Genomic DNA, 27,551 nt, shown 5'->3' with positions numbered 1-27,551 from the left:
AGAGAAATATATTTAGACCATTTTGAGCTGAAATTTACTTGTCCATGAGTTTGCATTAAAAATTGAGGATTAATGTGCTCCATAGTATATACTTATTTAAGATTTCAATGAAAACCAGGGGTTATTTTCAGTAGAAGTTACCTTCAGAACGTTGGTATTTCACAACAATAACTTTAAACATGGGTTGAAAATTGGCACTTCATTTGAACTTTGGTGGATAGTTGTCTCATTGGCAATCATACCACATCTCCTTTTTGGTATAATGTAGAAAGGTAATACATGTACAATTAAGTATATGCCTGGTTTCTATGAGTTTAACTTAAGGTAAAATATTCAGAAAGCTGTTAAAATAAAAAAAAAAATGGTTGAATAGATAGGGATTTTTGAATTGGTGATCTCACTGGTCTGATACCTATACAAGGGATGCAAATCCGGCTGCGGCTACGGCATAGACTATATAAAGCATATAATAGAGAAGATAAACCTGATACGCATATCTTGTATACAGAACAATTGTGGTAACATTTTAAGATTAATATGTTGTATACTTATTTATACACCAGAGCTAGAAGTTATAATGCATCTTATTAGTTTAAGAAATATAGTCACATAAAATCTAATAAAGGCAGGTACAAATCAGTTTAGATCCTGATAGTGTATTCTTGTAAATTCTTTGAAAAATCCACGAATTAGTAAAGATTCATTTGATATGGCGTTAATTTAGATATCTGCTCTTGGATACAGTTTGGTTGAAATACCCCTCAACCCACTCCTTTTAATTTAGACCAAACAAAAAGACTTGAAAATTAAAAAGTTGTATTTTTCTATCTTAAAAATAAAAAATTGTATTTTTTTCCGGTTATATGTGACTATTTGTATTTGGTTACCACACATTTATAGTCTTTCGTAATAGTAGTTTGGATGTTAAACGTTCTAAAAGAACTAAATATTCTAAGTCGGCGATCCCTTTGCGGATTTTTTTATTGAATTATATTTTAGGCATTGACCGTTCTTTTTTAGGGGCTTGTTTTTTTTGTTTTTTTTTCACGTGACAAACATTTTTTCCCGACTTATACAAAAAACAACCTATTTCTCAATAACATGCAGTAACTAGACTTTTTTACGAAACACAATGAATAATTTATCCCCCCCCCCCTTATTTTCAATGCAAACAAATTATTTTGTTCACTTTCCTTCTAAAAAAGGAATTATTTAAATTATATATTCAAGAGATTTAAAATTAAAAATGTATATATATATATAAAAAAAAAACCCACAAAAGATGAATGGTCGGGGTTTTATTAAACTTTTGAAAATTCGCCCTAACAACAAATAAGACAACAGTTGTTATTAGTATACATACATATGAATATATTAATAATGATTAAGTTAATGTTACAATTTTTTTCTGTTAAAACACAACTTGCAATACGGATACGCAATGATGACATCTGAATGAAATTAACGACATATATATTAAGATATTATTGGCTATGTAGTTTATTTCGCATATTTGTAAGCTGGTACGTGTTGATATGTACACCATATCACCCTTGTTATTTTCTATATAGTAATTAATATCATCTTAACTTTTCAGTTTATCGCAAGACGCCGTACAGAAAAAAGTTGTTATTTTGCAATTCGCCATACAACGTCTTTCAATTCGCCATACAGTAAACAATTATTGTTTTGGTCCATATTCTTTAGAAAACATCTTTTTGATAGCGAATTTTCATTAAATATGATGTCACACTATCATAATCTAAAAGTTTATCTGGAAAATGAATGAAAAACAGTTGAATATCTGGCTAGCGGGACGTCGAAGGTCGATTGACCTCGAAATTTTCTGGTACCAAGTGCACTATTTTGGAGTATAACACAAAGTTTTGTCTTTGTTTGATACTTGTTGGCATAAAAAATTAAAGTGCTATATATCAGAAAATCGTTTCATCAGCGGTAACCTCAACAAAACCATAGAAATAAAGGATTTCTTACCTTGTTTATTTTTTTCTCCTTTCTCTCCGCTTCGTTGGTACCCAATTTCCGGTGGCGAACTTGGGATTTTTGAAAGCGCCGATGACATCACTAAAAACTCGAAAATATTCAAAGTTTTCTACTTGGTATTAAATTAATATAGAGATCCATTTTGTTACACCCTGTGATCAATTTATTTGGCAATCGTCAATGGCAGTCAGCAGGGTTTAAGAACATCAGTTGTTCGACCTGCTAGTCAAATGCGTTTTGTTAAAATATATTTTTTCACTCTTTTGGTCTTTTGGAAAATGTTGTTTGTGCTGTATTTAAACACTTCTACAACGAAATTTGTTGCATGCACACGTATAAAAATTGCGGTTTTTATCGAACGCAATCATAGGTTTGAACGTTGTTTTCAATTTAGACTTGTTTATATTTATTTCGTTTGGGCTTGTATTATATTTTCCCTCCGGTTTATATAATCCGTTCATCCTATTTTGACTCTTTAAAATTCAAGAGTCTTTCATAAAATAGGGGTAAATTAAATGGCCTTCCAAATACTTTTCGATCCCTGACATCACTGAAGAGACATTAATTGTCGAAATCCGGATATGATGTAAAAAATTTAGCACCTCATGTTGTGGTTTACCATCTTTGCTCCAAGTTTATTGTTTTCTACTTGGTATTAAATTAATATAGAGATCCATTTTGTTACACCTTGTGATCAATTTATTTGGCAATCGTCAATGGCAGTAAGCAGGGTTTAAGAACATCAGTTGTTCGACCTGCTAGTCAAATGCGTTTTGTTAAAATATATTTTTTCACTCTTTTGGTCTTTTGGAACATGTTGTTTGTGCTGTATTTAGACCCTTCTACAACGAAATTTGTTACATGCACACGTATAAAAAATTGCGGTTTTTATCGAACGCAATCATAGGTTTGAACGTTGTTATCAATTTAGACTTGTTTATATATATATATATATATATATATACATAATTACTCTAAATATCAGCACAACAATGTTAAATCTGCAAATTTGCATTGGCAAATTTTTGTGTCTTCCCTCGCCGGGATTCGAACTCATTCTATTGGGATATCGAGACAACACCGCCTGCACTGTGTCCAGCGCTCTAGACCACACGGCCACCTAGACTGAACTAATAATTCAGCTTTCGGTGGCCTAGTGTTACCTTTCCTCGTCAGTAGAATCTAGAGTTGTAACACAGTACATGATATATATATATATATATATATACAAGTCTAAATTGAAAACAACATTCAAACCTATGATTGCGTTGGAAAAAAACGCAATTTTTATACGTGTGCATGCAAAACAAATTTCTTGTTAGAGGGGTCTAAATACAGCACAAACAACATTTTCCAAAAGACCAAAAAAGGGGAAAAAGTATATTTTAACAAAACGCATTTGACCAACAGGTCGAACAACATATGTTCTTAAACCCTGCTGACTGCCATTGGCGATTGCCAAATAAACGGATCACCGATGTAATAAATGGATCTTAATTAAAAATTTAATACTGAACAGAAAACAATAAACTTGCGGAAAAGATGATATACCGCAAACAAAAGATGCAAAGGTTTTGTACACCATATCCGGATTTCGACAATTAATGTCTCTTCAGTGATGTTAGGAATCGAAACAGTATTTGGAAAGCCGTACAATTTACCTCAATTTAGGATAGACTCTTGAATTTTGAGGAGTCAAAATAGGATGAACGGATCATATAAATCAGAAGGCAAATATAATACAAGCCCAAACGAAAAAATATAAACAAGTCTAAATTGAAAACAACGTTCAAACCTATGATTGCGTTGGATAAAAACCGCAATTTTTATACGTGTGCAGGCAAAACAAATTTCTTGTTAGAGGGGTCTAAATACAGCACGAACAACATTTTCCAAAAGACAAATAAAGGGAAAAAAGCATATTTTAACAAAACGCATTTGACCAACAGGTCGAACAACAAATGTTCTTAAACCCTGCTGACTGCCATTGGCGATTGCCAAATAAACGGATCACCGATGTAATAAATGGATCTTAATTAAAAATTTAATACGGAACAGAAAACAATAAACTTGCGGAAAAGATGATATACCGCAAACAAAAGGTGCAAAGGTTTTGTACACCATATCCGGATTTCGACAATTACTGTCTCTTCAGTGATGTTAGGAATCAAAACAGTATTTGGAAAGCCATACAATTTACCTCAATTAAGGATAGACTCTTGAATTTTGAGGAGTCAAAATAGGATGAACGGATCATATAAACCCGAAATCAAATATAATACAAGCCCAAACGAAAAAATATAAACAAGTCTAAATTGAAAACAACGTTCAAACCTATGATTGCGTTCGATAAAAACCGCAATTTTTATACGTGTGCATGCAAAACAAATTTCTTCGTAGAGGGGTCTAAATACAGCACAAACAACATTTTCCAAAAGACCAAAAAAGTGAAAAAGTATATTTTAACAAAACGCATTTGACTAACAGGTCGAACAACAGATGTTCTTAAACCCTGGTGACTGCCATGGCGATTGCCAAATAAAAAGATCACCAGATGTAACAAAATGGATCTTAATTATTAATTTAATACCAAACAGAAAACAATAAACTTGCGGAAAAGATGGTATATCGCAAACATAAGGTGCAAAAATTGGTACACCATATCCGGATTTCGACAATTTATGTCTCTTCAGTTGTCACTTGTTTAGACGTACTTATCAAAATAATTATTTCTGTGACTGTATCTTACGATCCATTACGATAGATATTTAGCTAATCTGCAATCAATTCCATCTTCATGCCTAATATATCATGTACTGTGTTACAACTCTAGATTCTACTGAAGAGGAAAGGTAACACTTGGCCACCGAAAGCTGAATTATTAGTTCAGTCTAGGTGGCCGTGTGGTCTAGAGCGCTGGACACAGTGCAGGCGATGTTGTCTCGATATCCCAATAGCATGAGTTCGAATCCCGGCGAGGGAAGAACAAAAATTTGCTTCCGCAAATTTGCAGATTTAACATTGTTGTGCTGATATTTAGAGTAATTATGAATATAATATGTGTTTTCAGCCGTGTATCACCTTCACTGGTGAACCAATGGATGGAGTTGTCACTTGTTTAGACGTTCTTATATATACCATGTACTGTGTTACAACTCTAGATTCTACTGACGAGGAAAGGTAACACTAGGCCACCGAAAGCTGAATTATTAGTTCATTCTAGGTGGCCGTGTGGTCTAGAGCGCTGGACACAGTGCAGGCGGAGTTGTCTCGATATCCCAATAGCATGAGTTTGAATCCCGGCGATGGGAGAACAAAAATTTGCCAATGCAAATTTGAAGATTTAACATTCTTGTGCTGATATTTAGAGTAATTATATAATTAAATATATATTTATATATACAGTTCTTAATTTCCCCGTTGATAATTGAGAAATTGCTTAGAAATTAAGGTCCCAACTCCCGTTGGCAAACTTGATCTTAGATTAATTTGGATATTTTTTTCGTACACCCCTTTCCAACTGATTTAATTTAGTATGAACTTGTGTTATACAAGTTTAAACTAAATTAATTCAGTAAGAAACAGCATCAGGTCGGTTATTCATGTATAAAACTATCTCCATTTTTATAGTTCATTCTTATGTTGTGCTGTTACACCACTGTCGCAGATTAGAGGACTCCCGAGGCTAGGCACATGCAAACATTTTTAACCCGCCATATTATGTATGTGCCTGTCCCAGGTCAGGAGCTGTAGTTCAGAGGTTATCTTTTGTTGCTGTATATATCATTTTCATCTTTCGTATTTTTTATCTCTTTGTGACTAAATCCGGCCGTTAGTTTTCTTGTTTAAATTGGTATACATTTGTCATATGGTATGGGTTTTGTTCATTGTTGAAGGCGAGACGGTAACCTATAGTTGCTAACTTCTACGTCAGTTGGTCTCTTGTAGAAAGTCTCATTGGCAAGCATACCACATATTCTTATTTTATGTAGTAAGTATTTTTTGTCTTTGCCTTCTTTTTTCTATATTTACAGTAAGAAGTCAAAAGGTTAAATTTGGCACAGTATTCACTATGCCATGCGAAAAGGTAAAAAAAGTGTTTTTGATAAATTTTACAGGACACGTTGGTAAAGTTCGTTAATATTTTTGAAAAACGATTTTATCCGTATTAATGTAAATATTCTTAAAATGGTCAGTTCTGTCCAGAATTTGTCAGTTAAAACGGAAACAGATGAAGAAATATAGAAATATCTGAATATTTGTACTGAGGCAAGGGTAAAATCGTTTGTTACCCGGAACGATGCTACACTGAGCCGCAATAAAACCATTTTTGACACTCAAGAGAGAAAAGGTCAACAATTCTCACCAATTATTTAGTTTAACTAATAAGTTAAGTTAAGTTAAGTTAAGTTATTAGATATTATATAAAGCAAGGTTAAGTTAAGCTAAGATAACTTATTACATATTATATAAATCAAACGTCCTTGGACGGGATTCGAATCGTTACCACCATTAAATTGCTTTGATTTCTGCTTTGTAAGCGATAGTCTTATCCCTACTGCTACCCGAGAGAACATAATTAAGTGGCAAGTTAAGACACTTAAACTATACATAGAAACATGAATAGAAAATGTGAAATAATTGAGCAAAATTCTAAAAATAAACAAGGAAGGGGAGTATAAGCACTGAAAGGTGTAGCTTACAGCTTATATAGTATGAGAAAAAGTAACTATGGTTTAAAGATCACAAGTCTGCTACCAATAATTATGCACACTTTTTAGAATTTCGCAAAATTTTCGTTTTTGTACCTTTTTGCATGGACTGGCTCATATGATTCGGATCAAGTCTACGACGACTGTTAACACCGAAAAATGACTGAATATTCTTTGAATGAGATGAACCTGAGCAAAATATTTTCTCTTTTCTAAATATTTTGTTTTTCTTTCTTTTGAGCTGCTTAGTAGATGATTTCTGGATTTTCTTTTAACTTCCAATTGACTTTCTTTTATCATATTCTTTAATTTGCTATCATTTAACTTTTGTTTCTTTTTTTACTATTTCAGCCAAGTTCGGCTATTCCTTTTTGGTCCCTTTTGGTCATATAGTTCCTAACGTTTCTACGTATTTCTACATCAATGGCTTTCAAATGTTTTGGTATGAGCGTTGCTGATTAAGGTAAATCGAGAAAAGAGTTTTGTACGCACGAAATTTATCAAATGTTATTTAAAAACTTAAGACTGAGCAACACGAACCCTACAAAAAAATTAGGTGACATCATGTGCTCCGGAAAGGTAAGAAAATCCCGCTCCAGCGTTGGTACCCGTCATGTTACTCATGGTAAGTACAAATTCGATGAAATGTCCCATTCGGTTATGTTACTATCGAAGAAAAGAGGAATGGAGATTGTGGCTACAACAATTGAACTCATCTGTGATACAGATATTACATAACTATAGGGAGTCTAATGGCAATTTTGGTTATAAAATGTTGACTTAGTTGCATGCAGATCTAATCATGCTGATATTTTTGGCTGTTTACAATTTTTCTTTCGTTTATAGTTTTAAAAGGCCACCATAAAACGCAAAACGTATGTGTTAAGATATGTAGTTCAACGTCAACAACTCCTTCAAATAGTCGATTGACATTTTCTGTCATATTTGACTGATATTGCAGATCCTGGTTTGCCTATCATTTTTACTGTTTACAGTTTCTTTCTATTTTGTATAGTGTTCAAGATAGTTGCAGAAATGCAAAAAATCGGTACAATATTAAGGAAAATAGTCCCTTTAACTAGCCAATTGATATTTTCACTTAATCACAGTATGTTAACTTATTTCTGAATCTCGGTTTAATGGTATTTTTTGATAAAACTGCTTTTCTTTATGTATAATAGTTCTCAATTTAATTTTAGAAAAACGCATAAATTGGTACAAACGTCATTCAAGAGCAGCAACCTCCTTAGCTTATGTTGAACTGTTTGTAGATCTTCGTATGGTGGTCGTTTTTGTTATTAAATAGTCAAGAAAGAATCATACTTTTTAGATTGATAAATGTTATATATATTTTGTTAAAAATATCAAGTTTTTCAACGATCTTAATGTACAACTTTTATGTAAGGGCTTGGGGTCATTTGAAGAATAAACAATGAATCGTTTGAATTGTATGAGTCCAATTGTTTTCTCTCCATTATGCGTATCCAATGAAGATTTCGTACTGAAAACCAGTAAAATTCAACCAAAATTCCACTTTTTGAAATCAAACGGAAAATATTTATTATCATAATAATTTTCATATATTATTTTTGCTCTTGTATATGAAGACTTGGTGTATAGATGTAAATGGACAACGTCCAAATTATAGAATTGAACAAACACATGAAGTTCACCGCAAGGTCTTGGACCAGAAGTTCTTGAATGCAAATCATCATACAAACAAGAATTCTCAATATATTTTATTTTAAATCTATAATCATATAATACGACATTACATCACATCTACAAAAAACCACAAAGTATCTAAAAAAAAAGGTACATGTATTTCACCAGTTTACAATAAAAATCACAACAATACCGTTCTAAACTCGGTAAATAAAATATTGCTTATTGCGCCATATATGTTTCACAAACTGTGTCACAAAATACACTTCTAAGAAATTAAAGGTGATATAAAACACATATATAATTCACCAAGAGTCAAACAGTATCATAGTTAAATCTAAGTTTGTTAATGTTGTTAAAAAAAGGATCACAGTATTCAGAAGGACTATACTGACAAATGTGACCTTCAACTGAAAGTATATATCCTTACACAATAATTTGACCCTTGATGCTTTATTCAAATATTTACCTTTGAAAATTTTATGATCGAACAAAGCATGAATTTAATACCAGAACTGACCGATGGACAATAATTCACTAATCGATTGTTTTTTACAAAACGCAGAAAATTGTTGCATTTTCATTATGCTAAAAAAACCCACATAACTAATTGACAAGAAAACAATGCCAGTCATACTGTAAGAGTTTAATAGAGCTGATGCATGAGGGTCAGGATTGGGGGTTATTCATTTCTGTTTTCTTTAAATTTTGAGGTAATTTTTCTTTATAAATTTTGCCTGTTATTCTTTATTCATTATAAATTTTGCCTGTTATTCTCTATTCTTTATATTTCAGCACCTCATTATTCTCTATTTTTTTTATTTTTTTTGCCCTATTTTTCTCTATACTTATTATATTTTGCCCATTATTCTTCACTTTTCCCATTATTATCTATTCTGTTAACCACAATCAGACGTGACCCTCATGCATGAAATGGATGATTTCGAAAAGTGAAAATCGTTTACATTTCAGAGCCAATTGTGTGTGGTGTAATAGTGTAATGTTAACATTAGGAACTCTACATGTATAAATACAAAATAAGAAGTAAAATAGAAAAAAAATTGTTACAAAAGGATTTGAGATTTACACTATTTCTTCAAGCAATCACGAGTTAATTGGCATATTAAGACCATGAGGTTAGTTTCACAAATATGATTGGAAATCATATTTCCATTTGATTGGGCTCATCACATTATAAGTTACCATATGGTTTGCTACTGTCCCCCTACGGAGGCCGAATTCCCTATGGATTTTACTAACCTTCTATAGATCCGTAGAACCGTATAACCGTTGTGAACCGTATAACGAATTTATCGTACACGGGACGTTTCCTGCCAAGTTATGTATAAAACTACAGTAACAATAATAGATGACGTCACCATTATTATTAGACGTGGCGTCATGACACCCATATGAAGTTTACAGATTCATAGGGGGTCACCACATAACGGCGTCAAACCAATCACAGGACATCACAACGTCACTGATTTACCCGAGGTGCGATAAGATTTCATATTAGGCAATACGAAGAGTGGATATGTACAAAGTTGCAACTTATACACATCATATTTCTCAAATTTAGTCATATATTTTTGTTTTGAGTCAGCATAATGCATGTCAAATAGTGAAGCTAATCTTTTTACGTGAATAAACAACATTGTTTGTGTATCATTCAAAAATCTGATAAAGTACACAAGATGATGATTTTTAAAACTAGCAACAATTGCCAATATTATTTAAAAGATTTTATCTATAGGGGAAAATTCAGTAAAAAAAATACACGACATCAAGGACTGACTATTTTGGGGAGAACGTTCTGGGTAACACTAAATACCTGTGTTCCACTGATTGGTTAGATAATGTTTGTTTTTTTCATAAGATGGATAAAAAACTAAGGTAAAGAAAATAAAACAAATTAATGCTGAATAAAAAAAAGGTTTTACTACAGGTTTAAATTGTAATAGGGTCAGTTTATGAATTTATTGAGAACACTGTTTTTAAACAAGGTCATGTGAAAGGCCCAAAAATGATATGCGGCTTATTTTGTACTTTAATGTATGATATATGAAAGCTTATGATATCAAAAAGTAAACCAATTATACATTTAATTTAAGAAAAAAGTTTGCAATAAAGTCAAAGATAGACTTTTTTACTTAATTACCCCTATAGTCATGGGTCAGTAAAAATGAACACTTGTCTAAGATATCGCAAAAATTATAACACTTTGATAAGGATTTTATAACTTTCAAAATAATCAATGACAGTTGATACCTTTTGAAATTGGTACATACATAGATATAACTTTCTCACCACACCTTACTGAAAAACGATATAAATGTAGATTTATTTCGTTCATAGTATGTACAAAAAAGTTCAAAGTCTTATTCTAGTATTTAACATCCGAAAACAATATCCACGACTTTCTATTTGCATTCATTCATTCATTCATTCATGCATTCATTTTGAATTCATTTTGAGAGATAATTCTATGATAACCAACCATGCTTATCTTCTAGATGAATGATTTTTTTTTTATTCGTTAAACATGCAGAGCTTCCCGGGAAGAATAAAAAGGAGCTAGCATTATCCTTTTTCACACGTTCTGCTCATCGACTAATTCAAAATATCGCAACCATGTTTAATGCATCTTTTCAGTTTAACTTGAATACAGTATTTTCTAGATAAAGTGTAGTCTAGTTCATATTTTAAGTTATGCATTAACATTATCATTGAAAATTGTTTTATCATTTAATTTAAATTTTATGGCAAAGAGTGGATTGTGTGTAAGTAAAACTAGTACCAAATATAGGCAGCAATAGTTTACCAATGTTCGAATATCATAAATCGATTAAGAAGACAAACCACGGTAACAAATAAAAACTGAGGTAATAACATGAACCCCAAAGGACAAAGACCGGGTGCCTTAACACGGTTAGCGTACTCCTGCTTTGCATAAGTCAGTCGATCTTGACCATGCATTGTTCGACTTTGGTTATCTTTTTTCTATATCTGTTTTCATGGAGGAGTCAAGTGTTGGTGGTTTGTATGGTCTGTTGTACTGTCTAATATTTTTGGCAGTTCCTTTTATGAACTATTCTATATTGTTAAGTCATAGTTGTAAGTTTTAAAGGTCCCCAGTTTAAAAACGGATTTCTCAAGACAAGTCATGATATTAAATTTTGATCATTGATTTGAAATACGTGTTCAGCAAAGAGCTCGAGTCTCAAACAAATGAAAGACTGTCTATTGCTTCCTGTTTTGTAATAAGCTTCCATGTTGCTGGCAAATTTGGTTCTTCAACACTATATCTTTCTTTTAGTTCATTTGGATATTTGCTCATTACCCACATCCAATATTTTGACGTGTCAGACGAGGGTACGATATCCCAATCTGGAAAATGTTTCTTATATTCCCTATAATATCTGTATTCTTTCTTTTCTGTCTCTCCCCATCTATAGCGCTGCTGTGTTTGCACCCAAAAATTGCAAAACTCTGTCACAAGATATTTAGTATCTTCCCAGTGAAAACCGCCAATTCCTTGGGGTCTGTGCTGTATGCATTGATGTGGGATATCTTCCTCCATATGGGTTTTACCTGTGTGCCTGCAAGGTTCTGCACAAAACATACATTTTGCCGTACAACCCCACAGCTTTTCCATTATTCCTGATATTGGATTTTCCTTCCATTGAACAGTATATTGGTCAGTATTACGATAAGGCTGAACGATGTCATTTTCAATATCCTCCAAGTCAACGATAATGATTTCGGTATAATTATCTAAGTCATCCACGTGTCTATTTTGCACATGAACAAAATCTTCGTTTGAAAATGGAATTGTGTTTAATTCTCTGCTATGTTCAATGAATGATTGTATCCAGCTTGATATATCGTTCATTTCAGAATTGCGACAAATACGTGATGCTTCTGAAAAGCACTTTGATAACTGTTTCAGTATCTTTTTTATTTGCGATTGCGCTAAACGTCCGTAAGTGGTACAGTTTTCGTCTCCTTGATCAAATATTTCATTAATTATATACTGATTCATCCATAGTCTTGTATATTCACTAGGGTCATTTATGAATACAGCGAAATGATAAAAGTCTTCTTTTTCAGCTAAATCGATCATGATTGTTTTCATTAACGAATACTTTTCATGTGCAAATGACATCATTATGTGCTCCTGTACAATAATTGGAAGAAGTCCATCCAAATGATCAGTTACGGCCTTGCAGATAGCTTTTCTAAAGAAATTTGATGCAATTACATTTTCTGTCTTGCTATCCACAACATTCTGAAACAATGTCCAAACAGTTCCTTTGTATTCCTCCATTTGACCTTTGGGACTATGTTTCTTGTTATATTTATCATTCAAATAAACGAGAAAATCTGTAATGAAGGGTTGAACATGGGTGACGACCATTACTCTGTAAGGTGGTAACAGATTAAATTTGTAAGTGTTTTCCAGGTGTTTATTATGTTTATCTATTTCTTGTGAAATCAATAACAGTATTTCTGTAGCAAACGAAATGTCAAATCGCACATCCTGTGCGTTGTATTCAGTCAGTCTTGTGTCTATTTTCTTCAACATTTTATCAGTAACCGCAACTGCATCGTTTCTAATATCCGTAAATGTATTCCAGTTTTTCTTCTCGTATGATTTAATCATACTTATATGATTTGCCAGAATGTCTGATGTATTAATGCTTCCTTCAAGTTTCACAAGTTTTTTATTGGGTTTCGTTTTTCTATATGAACCTGATACAACGTTTCCAGATTTCTGTCGATTACCAAGGGCAGTGTTTTGTGCAGATTGGGTAATATGTCTCCTTCTATAGTTTACGTTTAGATTTGTGAACCATATCATAGCATACCTTATTATATGTGTAGTGACCATAATTCCATAGTTAGGTGTCAAAGCAAAATGGAACTTGCTCAATAGAATTTTATTTTGACTTTCAATATGACGCTGTATTGTTTCAAAAATGTGTTCTGCATACTTGACATTAAAATTCAAAGCAATCTCTCTGTCCAAGAACATATCAATTTTCTGCAAAAGCGTATTAGTAGAGTAAACAGTTTGCTTCTTGCAAGTATCCCTATCCTCTTTGTCCTTTCCAAAGCCAAACAAGGATCGCTTAATTTGTATATGACAATCAGCTATATCGATTATGCCAATACTTCCTTCAAGTCGAATCAAATCCTGAAAAATCTGGAATTCATCATCCGACATTTGTACTATATTGCTAGCTATTTCTGGTCCATATATTCTTTTGAGACTAGAATGTATATCGTCTTTTATTGGTGTGTATTCATCTATTTGCATCATGCTTGTATTGGGTTCAGAATCATCTACTTGGCACTCCAAAAATGCAGCATCTGCGCTAAACTTGTCCCAAATAAGAGATTCAATATGCTGTTTGATTGATACACTATCTTCCGATGTTTCTGTATTAAACTCTGTCATCCAGGTTTCCCACATGAGATCAAATTTGCCTTTCAAAATATCCCCAGTAGGTTTTGCTCCTCTCATTTCAGTTGCTAATTGCTGTGCACGTTGATTTATTTCCATTTCATGACTTTTTTGTACGTTCTTTCTTAGTTTTTCAATCCAAATCTCGTCCTTTGTTTTTCAAAATACCTAATTTTGATCTGTCAATTAAAACTTCGGACATCATCCTCAGTCTGTTCTGTTTGCTTTGTTTCCACTGAATCATTATATCCTTCAGGGAACTTGAGTCAACAAAAATATCCAGTTCATGGTTCAAAACACCAACCTGCTTGCAAACGTTATTCGAACATAGTTTTAAAATCCTTGGTATGGAATTTGCCAAATCTTCATCATTCGAACAATACATAAGTTGGCCTTTTGCTTCTGAAAGAACAAACTCTGAAACAAATTTTTCCAATTTCCAGGACAATTCTTGATATTTCTGTTCCATATTGTTATATGCCTTCAGCTCTAAGCTATTTCTGAAACTAAATACGAAATCGTCTTTGAATATTCCTTTCCACAAATCTTCAATCCGTGCAATGGTATCAGTAATTGTAAGATATGTTTCTCGGACTGAAGCTATTTCGTATAATATGGTACATCCGACTTCCTCGACCCGTCTGCAGTACCCTGGGTTTATGGGTGCCATTGGAGGATCACCATTCCATAAGTCTGACAGGTACCAAACGTCTTTATTACAGTCAAAATCTATAACTTGACTGAAAGAGTGAATATCACCTATATTTTCTTGATCAGCAGCTTCCTGTGTCATTTTATCCAGTGTTTCCAGAAATTTTTGCCTTCCTTGCATCATTTTATCATTAGCATCAGAAGCAGGTACGTTTTGATGAACAAAAATACAACTTTGTTTCAGATTTAATCTGCTGTTTGCAAGCTTAAGTCTCAAGAAGGCATGAACAGCTATTTGGAGAACATCTTTGACTTCTGCAGTATTTTCACCCTTGATATTGATTATGGTGATGTCCCCTAAACCAATAACAAAGGTTGCTAATTCATTGTCGTGACTGTATTTTTGATCAGCTAGTTCTGGAGCTCTTAATCCTTCAGTATCAATAACGACAATGAAGTCGACCGGAACACTATCCTTTTCTACTTTGACAAGCTGCATAAAGACACCACGTGTGCATCGACCTGCGCTTACAACGAACTGCAAACCGAACATGGTATTTAGTAATGTTGACTTCCCAGAACTTTGAACACCAAGGACAGATAATGCCAATAAATTCTTGTCTCCAATCATATCTTTTAACTCAGTTAGTACTGCTTTGACCCATATTACAGGTACATTAGCCGCATCTCCATCCATTAATTCAAATGGTTGACCGCTTAAAAGCATTTTTGCACCAATTTTCGCAAGATTGGTCTCAAGATGCAAATTACACGGAGATTCCAATTTACGCTCATTCATTGTTTCATACATTTGTCCAATTTCTCGAACCAAATGTTCTAATCCAAAAGAAGCCTCAGCTAGTTCAAATTCACTTTTGTTGAGTTTCTTTCTTAAATTTTCCATAACGTCTTGTTGTTTTTGATTTTTGACTGATCGTAGTGCCTGCCAATCCTGCTGGTATTCTGCTAGATATTTTGGAAGAACAAATCTTGATCTATCATCCAATAGTAATTTTAGCCACCAAATAAAAAAACTAAAAAGAAGATCTTGATCCAAATATTTAACAGTTATATCAATGAATGATTTCATAAATGGACCTAAATTTTTGCAAATATGCATTTGTTTATTTCTTACTTCTCTCATTTTTTGCTTAATTGTGTCTGCTTCTTGAATCGATGTATACTGCCTAGACTTATTCAAGGTTTTACAGTATTTTGTCCAAGTCCTCCAAGTTTCACCTTGAAGAGGGACAACGTCTTTGATATTGGAATGCCTAGTGTCCATATAGCGAAGAATGTATTCTGCTTTCTCCCTACATTCTTTAAATTTACTGTCAACTTCAGAATGTGTGTATCCTTTATTATCAAGCCGATGTGATAAAGTAGTAGGTTCTACATTTGTTGTCAATTTTGTTATAGACCGTCGAATTGACTTTTTGATATCAGAAACACTTGTTGCTTTACCCTCTCTCGACAATATGCAAAATTCCGTCTGTTTCATAAAATGCTCGATGCGACTTGAATACTCCTTGTAGATATTTCTAAGAAGGTTCTTGTCAACTGAATTTGCATCAATAGCTATGACAACACCTTTAACTGATTTGTGCAAATCTAATAAAACATTTCTTTGCGTTTCTTCTTGTAACAATGTTACATCTATCATAACAACCACTATTGACGAAACCAATTTTAAACGTTTAGTTTGACTTTCGTTTGTCAGTCCATCACCCCGCAAATTCAAACACATGACTACATCACTTGAAAATTCCGATTGATCTGATGGTAGGATCCATGCACCTTCGATCGTGCCGTCACTTATGCTTCTTGCAGATGTCCCCAAAGGGCAGTCTTTGTTGAAAAATGTATTGTGGTATTGATCCGTCAGAACATCATTAATCACTTTGGATTTAGACACAGAAATTTTACCTAAACGCAGAAAACCAACTGTATGGCAAGGGCAATTTGTAATATCTGATTGCTGTGAACCTTTTGTTTCTGTTTTGCAATCTATGATAATGGTCTGCAACATCCATGTTGAAAATGAAATTTTATCAGGAGTTAATGATGGAAAGCAAATTGGAACTGCTAATTTGCATAAAAATAGCTTCTGTGCAAGAATCTGTTTAAAGATAGGAGAACTACAATAAAACAGAATAACCAAAAGATCCATAGGATTTAAGGACATAGTATTTTCATCTTCATCAAGCAAACTTTCAAAAATATTATCATATTCTCCAGAAACCGTCGGTTTTGTTGTTGGTTTTGTTTCTTCTGATTTTTCTAGCAATTCCTGAACCATTTTATCTCGAGAATTGAAATTACCCATAACAAGACTTCTTAAAATTATCCATGGTACATCAGTGTAACTAACAGTCTTAACAGGATTTTGTACAACCATAACGTCAATTAAATTGATCTTATCAGGAAAATAGTTTTCTAACCCAAGATTTTTTATAAACCCTTCTAATACACTATTTTTATTTGCTATACCTTTGCCTGTAATCTCGTTTTCTACGTTTGATAAACATAACTTAACTATCTGCTTTTCAACCTTATCTGAATTGTAAGTTATTTCTGGTCTGTCATTGCCATCTTCATCTGTGATTTCTTTTCTTTTCTTTTTTTTCAAGATGTCTTCATTAATCTCGTCAACTATGTCAGGTAGGTCTATCTCTGAACTCGGAGCTTGAACCATTTCTACAAAGTTGCAAGCGTCATTACATACCTTTGTATCAGACTTCAGAGTCAACCCTCTGTTTGAAACTTGATTAGGCTGAGAAGGGTCTTCCTGTTTAACTGTTATACGCTCTGTCTCAGTCGACTCGTAGGAACTTTTGTTATCTGTACTTTCGTGTTGTGTTTTCAAATTTGACTTGTCAGCATTAATTTCATTATTGTCTTGATAACTAGACCTACCTGAAATTAATTAAAAAGATCTACAGACTAGGCCCGGCTGTTGTATTAATTATTCTGAATCGAGAAAACATTTACATGTTTGATGAACCTTAAATGATCTGCTTACCCTGAGATCACACTTTTTGAAAGGGGTTCGTGTTGATTTTGCCTTAGTTTTTATTTTTGTTTTTTTGTGTTTTTTTATTTTTTTCATGTATTGATGTTTATACCGGTAACAGTCTTGTCATTTGGTCTCTGGTGGAGAGTAGTCTCATTGGCAATTATACCACATCTTCTTATTTCTATATTGTCTGTCATTCGTCATGATTAAAATGTTTCAATTTCAAAATTTCACATTCGGTTAAGTTTCAGGGTTAAAACATTTACATGACCGATGGTTTATGAATTTGTTGATGTCTTAATGTTAGATAAGAGTCAATTACCAAATCCGATATTGCGTGATGCCTAATAACTTGATATAACATATCAAAATAGTTCAAAACAGTAACACGACGGACGCAGATACTGGAAAACGCAAACATTATCGTAGACGGAGTATGGAAGATTGTAAACATTTTCGACTGAAAGGTATTCAATTGTGGATAACACTTTAAATGTAGATTGTTCGTCAGACTCGTTTAGTTTTGATCTGTATAAATGACAAGATAAATGTGGAAACACAGATGCTGGATACAAGTACGATCCGAATATTAAGATCATAAGAATTAAACGTACGTCAGAGTACAATCATTTGCACTCAATTTACACTCACATATAAAATATAAAACCAGGTGTAACCCACCATTTTTTTCGGAAAATGCCTGTACCAAGTCAAGAATAACACAGTTGTTTTCCTTTCGTTCCGTTGGTTGATAACGTTTATTTTTGTCAGTTGTTATGGACTTCACCTTTTTGGATTTACCTTAGAGTTCGGTATTTTTGTTATACTTTTTCCACAAGTGATTGAAGAAATATGCTCCGAAATTGTTCTTGTGCTATTACAAAAGTTGATCACTTTGCAATGTGTTGGATTCAAATCAGTGTGGGCTTATCCTTTCAAAGCACAGCATATTAGTTTTTTGGAAGTTAAAAATACTAACAATTTAAATTATTTATACTGTTGCCTTTTCGGTAACGTTTTTCTTTGATTGCAATTTTATATATCTTGCTGCTTTTGACTTAATTTGTTTATGTGTATGGTTCTGTGGATTGTCATTTCATTTGACCTTTACATGTAAATTTGGTTTGTTACTTATAATCTTTATTAAAAAACAATTCAATCAAGATTATGTGTATCTTCAGAATACTGAACTACAAAACATAAGTAGGACTTTTCTCTCAATCAATATTTTTTTTAACATTTATACGGGCTTGATGTTTATAAAAAAAATACAAACAAAAATATCTAGGAAAGCAAAAGACAGGTAGAATTAAAATATTTCATTGTAAGATAAATTAACTTTAGGATTTTGACTTTGAAAGGATTTTCTACGTATCCTCGTCTTAAGACCTTGTGTTCCCCTTCCGTATTTAAGGTTTAAACTACAATACTAGTTGTGTTATTTCTTTTTCACCCACACTCTTGAAATCAGGGCTTTATTGCATTCAACTTTTCCGACAGTCCGTTCGTTTGTCGAATGTTGCTATATTTTGGACTTTTTTGGTAACGAGGATGTCATGTAAATATGTTTGTGACATCGTTACCCGAATCTTCAAAGTTCTGCAACGATGCGTTGTCAATTTATCATTGACTCTTGTTAACAGGAACAAAGTACAAAATCCAATCCAAGTTTGATGAAAATTTGGTCCATGTTATGGTGAGGTTTTGACCCATTTAGTCTCTGTCACAACATTTATTAACAATTGCAGGCAGGAGAAATACGAATAACTTAAAGGGAACGGAATCAATGCTTTTGAAATTTGTAAACTATTCAAATGTTAAAACTGTCTTCATAAAATAATTTGTATAAAGACGTACATGAACGCGAATACTGCTTTATTTTAATACATCATTTGTTTTCCTGTCGGTAAACAATCGAATCAAATATTTCTGTATTTAATACAAAATTTCGGAAGAAAAAGTTCACCATAAACCATTAGAAAATAAATGTTGCCATCATGTTTCAAATCAAAACACCACTCTCTGTGAAAAGTGGATACGTGACTGCATGTGATGATAATATATAGTGTGTAATTCAAACATGCTTTTGAAATTGATTCACTTTCGACAGTAATGAATTACTGCTGGATATTTAAACATCAGTTAACTATATAGGGCCTTCTTTACATAAACGACTGAAACAAAATATCATAAAGCTCACCTGTTATATGTTCTTCAGGGATCTGATACTGAGATTTGTTTTCACCACTTTCTTGGTTTCGCTTTTCGTCGTCGTTGTCTTGATCAGACGAATTTTCATTATCAGGTACATCTTCTTTCAAGTCTCGACCTATTATGTCATTAAACGAATTAATGCTAGATTTATCAAAATATATGTAATGGGGGAATGACATTAATGAAATACATAAATGAATTATTTAGTTTTAAATAATTAGTTCAATAGTGATTATAATCATATCACATGATACAAGAAGCCTGAATCGCTCACTTAAATTTAAAGTGCCTATTACGACCCATTCCCTAATCAATTTTAAGCAGTTGGTAGATGGACTATGCAGGTTGCCTTTTGCGTGTTCTACTTTTACAACATAGGTTCTATTAAGCATCTGCTTTAGCCCAATAATATTTGTGCCTCCACCAACTCGTGCCATCTGCCACATCTTTTTGTCGTTGTTGTTTGTATTTATTGGTACACATATTTTATGCATAAATCGGGTGTTGGTAGTTGATGCAAGATATTATTCTATCTTATTAATATTGGAATTTTAGTTCAATTTTATGTGTTATTACCAATAATTGTTAAAGAGGAACATATTTATAGAATAACTTGTCCAAGAATTAGTATGTAGAACAATATTCAACGAGTGACCAACACATTAATTCACGAATGCGTGTAGCGCATGTGTTAATTATCAGTGTTGTTCGGTTTTCGAGTGCTAACCTCACCACATATTCATGTTCCCATCAGTAACCTTGTAATTTGCTGACTTAAGTGATTTCTGGATGTTTTATGCATGTAAGGGGTTAATATGGTGTCGTTGACAGATACTCCATTTCGAATGATTAAAGCATATTGTATTGATATTTGTCTATTGTTGAAGACTATATGTTGATTTTTGAGAACGCCAAATTTATTCAATTAAAAAGTTAGGCGATTGCGTGATATTTTGGCACTTTCAATACAAATTTCAAATGGGTACTAAAAAAATTACCATGAACCGGATACATTTCTGCTATCCTATCTGATCTTATCAGAGCTTCCTTTTCATTCGTCATTTGTGAAACCTTTTGAATGAAACAATCAACATGCTGCTGAAATGACTCATCTGTACTAAAAACTTCTTTCGATACATTTAGTTCCAATACAAGATCTGTGTTCTCAATATTGTCACAAAATTCCACATCTGCCGAAGTCTGTTCATCGTCTAGAAAAGAAACACTTCTTGTTTCGTAAAAATGCTTTTCAATAGAAATTCAATAAAGTGTACTGAAATATAAAAGAAATCAAGGACTATCGATATTCGCATTAAAGCAGGTGTATGTAAGAAATAATAAAAAAGACTTAGTGATTATTAAATATTAGGCGTTCAAGGAGCTGACTAAGAAAGGTAGAACCAAACTAACGAAAGCTGTATATCCTAGTTGACCTAGTAGAATAGGACGTGGGTCACAGTGCAAGCTGTGTTGCCACGATATAACAGAAGTTAGGGTACAAAACAAAAGTTTGTTACCGCGGTATTGTGCTAAACTTCAGACGAGTAATTTTATAATTTAGATCACGAGCAAATCAAACAGAATGTCAAATCACGATTCAACCAAATACAATTCAAGACAAACTTTTGTTCCACAGAATATCTGTTATATTGACCACAGGAGTTTTGATCCTGAAAGATCAACCATGTTAGTCCAAGGAATAACTGTTTAAATATTTTCTTTGTTGTATGTTTTTGTCTTCAATATCTAAAATATATTTACTATGGCACGTCAAACGTTTCAATATCCAAAAAGAATATTGATTAAAAAAAACATTTATGTTCAAAACTTACTAATATATGCCACTCCTAATTAATGGTGATATCATTTGATATCATTCAATTTATTATGACATATCGTGCATAAAAGAAAAACTAAAAAAAAAACTGTTTAAAAGTGTTTACCTTCATTTGGTATGATGATGACACTACATGTTTCGTCAGTTGTTAACTTCAATTCTACTGTGGTAAAAACTAGCTCCATAAATGTCGATAATTCATGAGCAAAACTCCTACCATTCTGTAAAACAGAATCCTTAATATCTGTGTACAGTATGATGCTACCTTTCCTTGCTTCTTTTAATTGAATGGCTACAGAACCACTGTTTATCTGATCGCTTAATGAGTTCAGAAGTTCTGCTTTATTTTCTGAATCCTCAACACCTTTCACAACAAATATCACGGCAGAACTGGATGATGCTGCAAGTATAAATATTCGCTACAGAAATAACACTTCGGGTCAACTTTTTGGTCTTGGTAATGTGAATATGTTGAGATTTGAGACCAATATTTGACCTCGCATATCATGTAATTGATGTTAAATTTTAAAACCGGTAAAGAATAAATGATCTAAGAAATAAAATCCAAAATCTTTTCGAAAATGGTAACTTAATATAATTTTATTTTTAAAGCATGTATTAAAAAAGGCCTCCCAAATGTTAAGCCTTTGTAAATAAATCAAAAATAAAATAAGTCACATTGTTACAAAAAAAAGTGTTGCAGACAGATATTCTATAAAATAACATGAAGTTAGTGTACGTTACATGCAGTAATTGCTGTAAGATTTTCTTAAGCAATATTTTGATTAGGAGAAAACACCAACAAAAGAAGAATGTTGTAAAATAACTTACATTCAGCTAGTATCGTGATTTTACGAGTGGCTGACGCGTGAAAAAGTGTATTTGCCTATGTGTCAAGATAACACATTGTAATTGCCATTGAGTTGTATTTAGTAGTCGAAGGTTTTGTAAACTAAACAGTGCATCAGGTCTGTATAATTCCCGATTACATTTCCAACAAGATTGTGTATATCGACTTTACACACGGTGTTCGCGCAATTGGCATTTTCTATATATCAATTGACAAAAACAACGTGTTGACTGGTCAGCTTGATAAATATATGGTAAACTAAGAATTTAAAGAAATTAAAATACCCTAGAATATAATACTCAATTTCCCATTTTCGCACAGAAATGTCTTGTCAAATGTTTGATTTTTGTCTACAAAAATATACCCAAATTTTGTGTAATTTTTTCTATGGTCCATGTAAAATTAAAAAGAATATTGCTAATGTTATACTTATAATGACGTAAAAGCCAAACCAACGTCACTGACAAGGAAATTTGTACGGCCTGTTTAATAACAGTATGAAAAATGTCTAAGAGAACGCAAGGTCAGCAAATCTCTGCTATCTTGAATATTTCAGGATATAAATAAGATAAAAGAGTTCTATAATATAAAAATTACATTAAACGTATCCCTGTTTCATGGTACTTTCTTGCATGGAGCATATGTAGTGTAACTACATCAATGGCTTTAAAAAAAAGTATACCCATTATGTTACATAGAGAAAAATGAACAGCACATTTTTGTTAATTTACCGAATATCTTCTCGATGATAATTTTTTGAAAAGCTATTTTTTGTTGAACTGATAAAATAGAAAAAAAAATGTGTTCACCATCCTCCTGTCGACATCCTTCAATCAACTCCTTCATTGAATTTCCATAGAAAACGCGGATAACTTTCCCATCAACTGAGACTTGAAACTGTTCTGCAGAGAAAAGAAGAAACAACATTAACAAAATATAATACAAAAAGACTCCAGTTCAAGGTTTTTCTTTTTAGATAACTCTTCTTATGCACTAATAATCATAACATTCAACATTGTGATGTATAAAAATAACAATTGTTTGTTTTTTGTGCCTGATCGTAAAGAGACAAAATGATCTCGAAATCAACAGATTAGCTAACAGATGATAGGTTAACAAATTTAACAAAATAAAAAGTGGTTCAAATTTCTTTTAAACACGTTTTCCGTAGTTTATTGATGCTTACACTGGACCAATTTAGTTACAAACTCCTTTTGTATTTTCGTAAAATTTGAAAGTTAATAAGTCAAGTTTGGTTCGAATGAATTTCACCTTACGTTTGTGGGCTAATTAGTGAAGTTTGAATTTCAATAACTTCCGGGAAAAAGCATTTGAGTCCTTACAATTTAAAAACAATTGTTAATAGCACACGCCGATTGTTTATAATGAATAGTTGTGTATGTGTGACACGAATTCAAGCCGAAATGTTGAAGGGGTCTCAAAACAGTACACATTTGGATCTTTATTTTTACTTGAGATTATATTTTTCCCATGTTTTATATGTACGTGAAACAAATAGCAAACTCCTATATTTCTATTATGCCGGATCCTTGAACCACGTAGACGGCTTTTATTCGAACTTAAATATAGAATATTCCTTTTCAGTGGAAAATACATTAGTACTCAGTTGCTTTCGAAGGGTCAGCAGTTTCTTCTTTTCTTGAGACACCTGTCGTGTAATATTTCAAGTAAGTCTGACTTATTGCACTTACCATTCAGTGATTCGATTCCTTGTAGCGCTTTTGCATTTTCTTCCATTTTTTCATCAAGAGGGCAAGTTTGATACAATTTTATACTGTCTTTGAATCCAATACCACTTTCTTTATTTAGATAGACATCAATGCGCTCTCCGACTGCAATAAACTCAGTGAAAAAAAACGACATTTCATCATCAGACATTTCACAGTCCTTTCTGTGAACCATTTCATTTCTGGCATTTCTGATGCGTTCGATATCATCCCCAATTTCTATGTCATTCGGTAGGGGAGAAGCGCCCCATTGACGTGTCGGTGGTGGAATGAAGTTAAAGAATTTTCCGATCTTATATACCAGACTTGCATCTAGATTTGAAAATCCGTCCGTCTGAAGAGTTTGTATCGTTGTCATCTCTGAATGTTTTAATCTCTCTTTAAACTTTTTTGCTCTCATTATAATTTGGTATATTTGATCTGGATGAACATCTGATTTCCCTATTATTTCTTGCATCATTTGTGAAAACACTTTGATTACTATAATGCTGCATCTTGTGTACTTTAAATGACCTACCATTTCGTTGATGATAAACTTAAATTTTCTGAAAAAAAAAACCGTACGATACTTCTTTGGTTGTTTTATGATTTATGAGTTAGCAGTCGTGTTCAATATAGTTATAACTTTTTAATTAAACAAGACAATATCTTGAACTGATTGCTAAAAATGTTTTCATTATACTGCGCTTGTTTCTTAATAACAACCCTTGACTACCAACAGATTCACCAGTTGATCAGTTTGAAGATTAATTCAAACTTCAACTTGAAAAAAACATTGTGTTTAATTGATATTGTGATTATCAGTAACACTCGAATAAAAAAAGTTAAAAGGCCAAAAAAGTACGACGTCGAATAGGAATGCAAGGACTAAGCCTTTTGAATATTCATATTAAGATTGAACCAAATAACGTAACTTGAAATTATTCATTTATTTCTTTGCAAAAGCTTTCTGTAAAATAAACGATGACCAAATATTATTGTATTCCTTGGTACATGGAAAAAGTTTCAAATTAAGGGGAAATCTCGCTGTATGCATAAGCTGATGGGGAAGTTGAGGGAGGAATGGAATATTACCCGAAACAATGTAGTATAGTGAGCAAAACAATTTCAGAATGAAAGTGTCAGGCATTTGGACGTAAGTCTATATTTTCTGTGCATAGGGCCAATGTTGGTATCCCTCTCGTCCGTTTAATGGTGTAGGACATGTTCTCCAGTCTTTTTTTTAAATAATATATTATTTTGTTTTTTTTATTTCTGTTCCTATTTTTTCCATAATCTTTAATTAAACTGAAATGTGAAAATTTCCATTGTCTGATTTCTTAATTGAAAGTTTCTTAAAAAGTACTGCAAACATTTGAATGAAATAATGCATAGTTTATCAATGATAACATCTATAAATTCGCGACATTAAAAGGACAAGTTCATAAGAACAACTAAAAAATATATGTTTTTGTAATGACCATGATAAATTCACATATCAAGGATAACATATAGGTAATATGTGGTAGTGGTAGTGGTAGTTCATAATTTTTTACCATATTTATCATTTTTTATTGAATTCGTTTAAACAATTAGTTTCTTTGGGTAAAATTGCAAATGGATAAAATAAGCAATCACAGTTCAGTATAACCTGGGTTGTTAATAACCATTCATGTAGTATAAATCTACCATACATTGTAATTTAACAGCGTTAAAGCAATTTCTTTTTCAAATTTGGAGTATGACATGGGTAATTACAAATTTCAAATGTCCGTAGCTATTTCAAAGGTGAACAAAATACTGCATGAGGATTTTATAATGCCGTGTTATTTGTTGATGTCATTTGTTATTGTTTGACTCTATAATTATTCAGAAAACAATAGTTTAATCTCTTTCATTGAATTTGCAAATGTGATAAAAAGTTAGGTAAAAAAAACAAAGTTAGGAAAAATTAAATATAGCTGACACTTTATTCTAGACTATGAAGACATTTTGAAAATAAATTCTCTAATGTGAATATATTAATTGTGATGCGGAGTATATGTCAACTAAACAGCCAAACAACCTACTAGAAACCAAGCCGAAATTCAACGAAGAAAATTATCTTGTTAATATAGTGTTAACACTGACGGATATTTTTTTTTGCCGATTTATTAACATGTCCTATTTTTACTATTCATATTTATCTAAAAAATAACTCCAGGGTAATTCTTACAAATAAAACCATAATTCACGAAAGAATAAAATGTTCAGCTGTAAAACGATAACTTTAACAAGTACTTACCTAATATTTTTACCAATGCTCTGCTACGATTGATATCATGTATAAAATCTGTATTGTTACTAGGTGTGATCGATTGACATACATTGGGATTTTCGGAAAACGTTGATGCTAAGAATATTAGGATGAAAAACCTAAAGTAATGTGAAACGAGTTTCTTGTGATTATAATGTAAAGGATTATTTTCAGCAATGCAATACATGCGTATATAGTAAACGAAGTAATCTGTTCTCTTATTAGGCATCATCACCATAAGGCAAAACAGAAACAGAAACCGATACTGAAAGCGAAACCGAAACTAACGATTTTAGCCTAGACGTTAACATTAATTCAAACTTTAACAAAAACACAAGTACAAGTATATATATGTATACGATATAATAAGTTGATATAAATTTATCTATTATATTCATTAATCCTGTAGCATATTTCGTCCTCGGGATGGATATGCAAATAGTTCAAAAATTGGACCAATATCGTTTCGACTGTGCCTGTGAACTTTGAATGTTTCATATTATCTCTTTTTACTCGGAAAATGAGTGGTAATCGCGGTTTATCGGACCTTGATTGCGTACCGTTTTGAAAAGTCATTGAAAACAAAACCTGTAAACATCATCGAGAAACTTAAAACAACCATACAAATAGGTTTCAAGCAAGAGGGAGATATATTTTTCTGAAGCTCTCTTTGAAGAGGAATACTAGTATACAAGATGATAAAATAAGGTATCGAAATGTATTTGTTTGGTTGAGAAATGATTCCAGAAGAATTGTTCTTCATTGAGAAATGTATCATTATTAAAACTCATAGCATTGCATTTACTGTATACAGTGTCTTCATCATATACAAAACAAAATTTTCAACCAAGAGCTATAAACTGAATATAACTTGACTTCACATAAACTTTAATATTGTATTTTTATGAAATTAAAAAAGGAAGTCCGTTATTGTTTACAAATCAACATTACAATAACTTTTGCATTTTTTTAAAAGTCAGACTATTTACGAAATGCATGCACTAGTAAGCAGCAAAACATTAAACCACAAGGAGAATGAAGCAGAGAGAACCTGTTAAAGTTTTTGTGAATTACGCACGTACAAATTGGGTTGAAGGGAGGAGTGCGCT

The 27,551-nt window shown here is 32.5% G+C and overlaps 2 protein-coding genes across 2 annotated transcripts; both read right to left on the bottom strand.

Annotated features, from left to right (window-relative positions):
- Window positions 1–8,440: 8,440 nt before the first annotated feature.
- LOC127708030 (interferon-induced very large GTPase 1-like) lies at window positions 8,441–13,987 on the bottom strand. Its single transcript, XM_052212827.1, has one exon. The coding sequence runs from the start codon at window positions 13,948–13,950 to the stop codon at window positions 11,605–11,607; it is 2,346 nt and encodes a 781-aa protein (XP_052068787.1). The 5' UTR covers window positions 13,951–13,987; the 3' UTR covers window positions 8,441–11,604.
- On the bottom strand, window positions 13,985–26,470 carry LOC127708029 (interferon-induced very large GTPase 1-like). Its single transcript, XM_052212826.1, has 7 exons — window positions 26,431–26,470; window positions 24,132–24,712; window positions 23,229–23,321; window positions 21,676–21,969; window positions 20,731–20,943; window positions 19,719–19,847; window positions 13,985–17,418 (listed from the first exon to the last, which is right to left on the bottom strand). The coding sequence occupies exons 2-7, from the start codon at window positions 24,685–24,687 to the stop codon at window positions 13,985–13,987; spliced, it is 4,719 nt and encodes a 1,572-aa protein (XP_052068786.1). The 5' UTR covers window positions 24,688–24,712; window positions 26,431–26,470.
- Window positions 26,471–27,551: the final 1,081 nt, after the last annotated feature.

The sequence above is a fragment of the Mytilus californianus genome, unplaced genomic scaffold (genome assembly GCF_021869535.1).
Source record: "Mytilus californianus isolate M0D057914Y unplaced genomic scaffold, xbMytCali1.0.p SCAF_7, whole genome shotgun sequence".
Classification (NCBI taxonomy): domain Eukaryota; kingdom Metazoa; phylum Mollusca; class Bivalvia; order Mytilida; family Mytilidae; genus Mytilus; species Mytilus californianus.
This window is presented reverse-complemented; position numbering and strand designations above follow the sequence as displayed.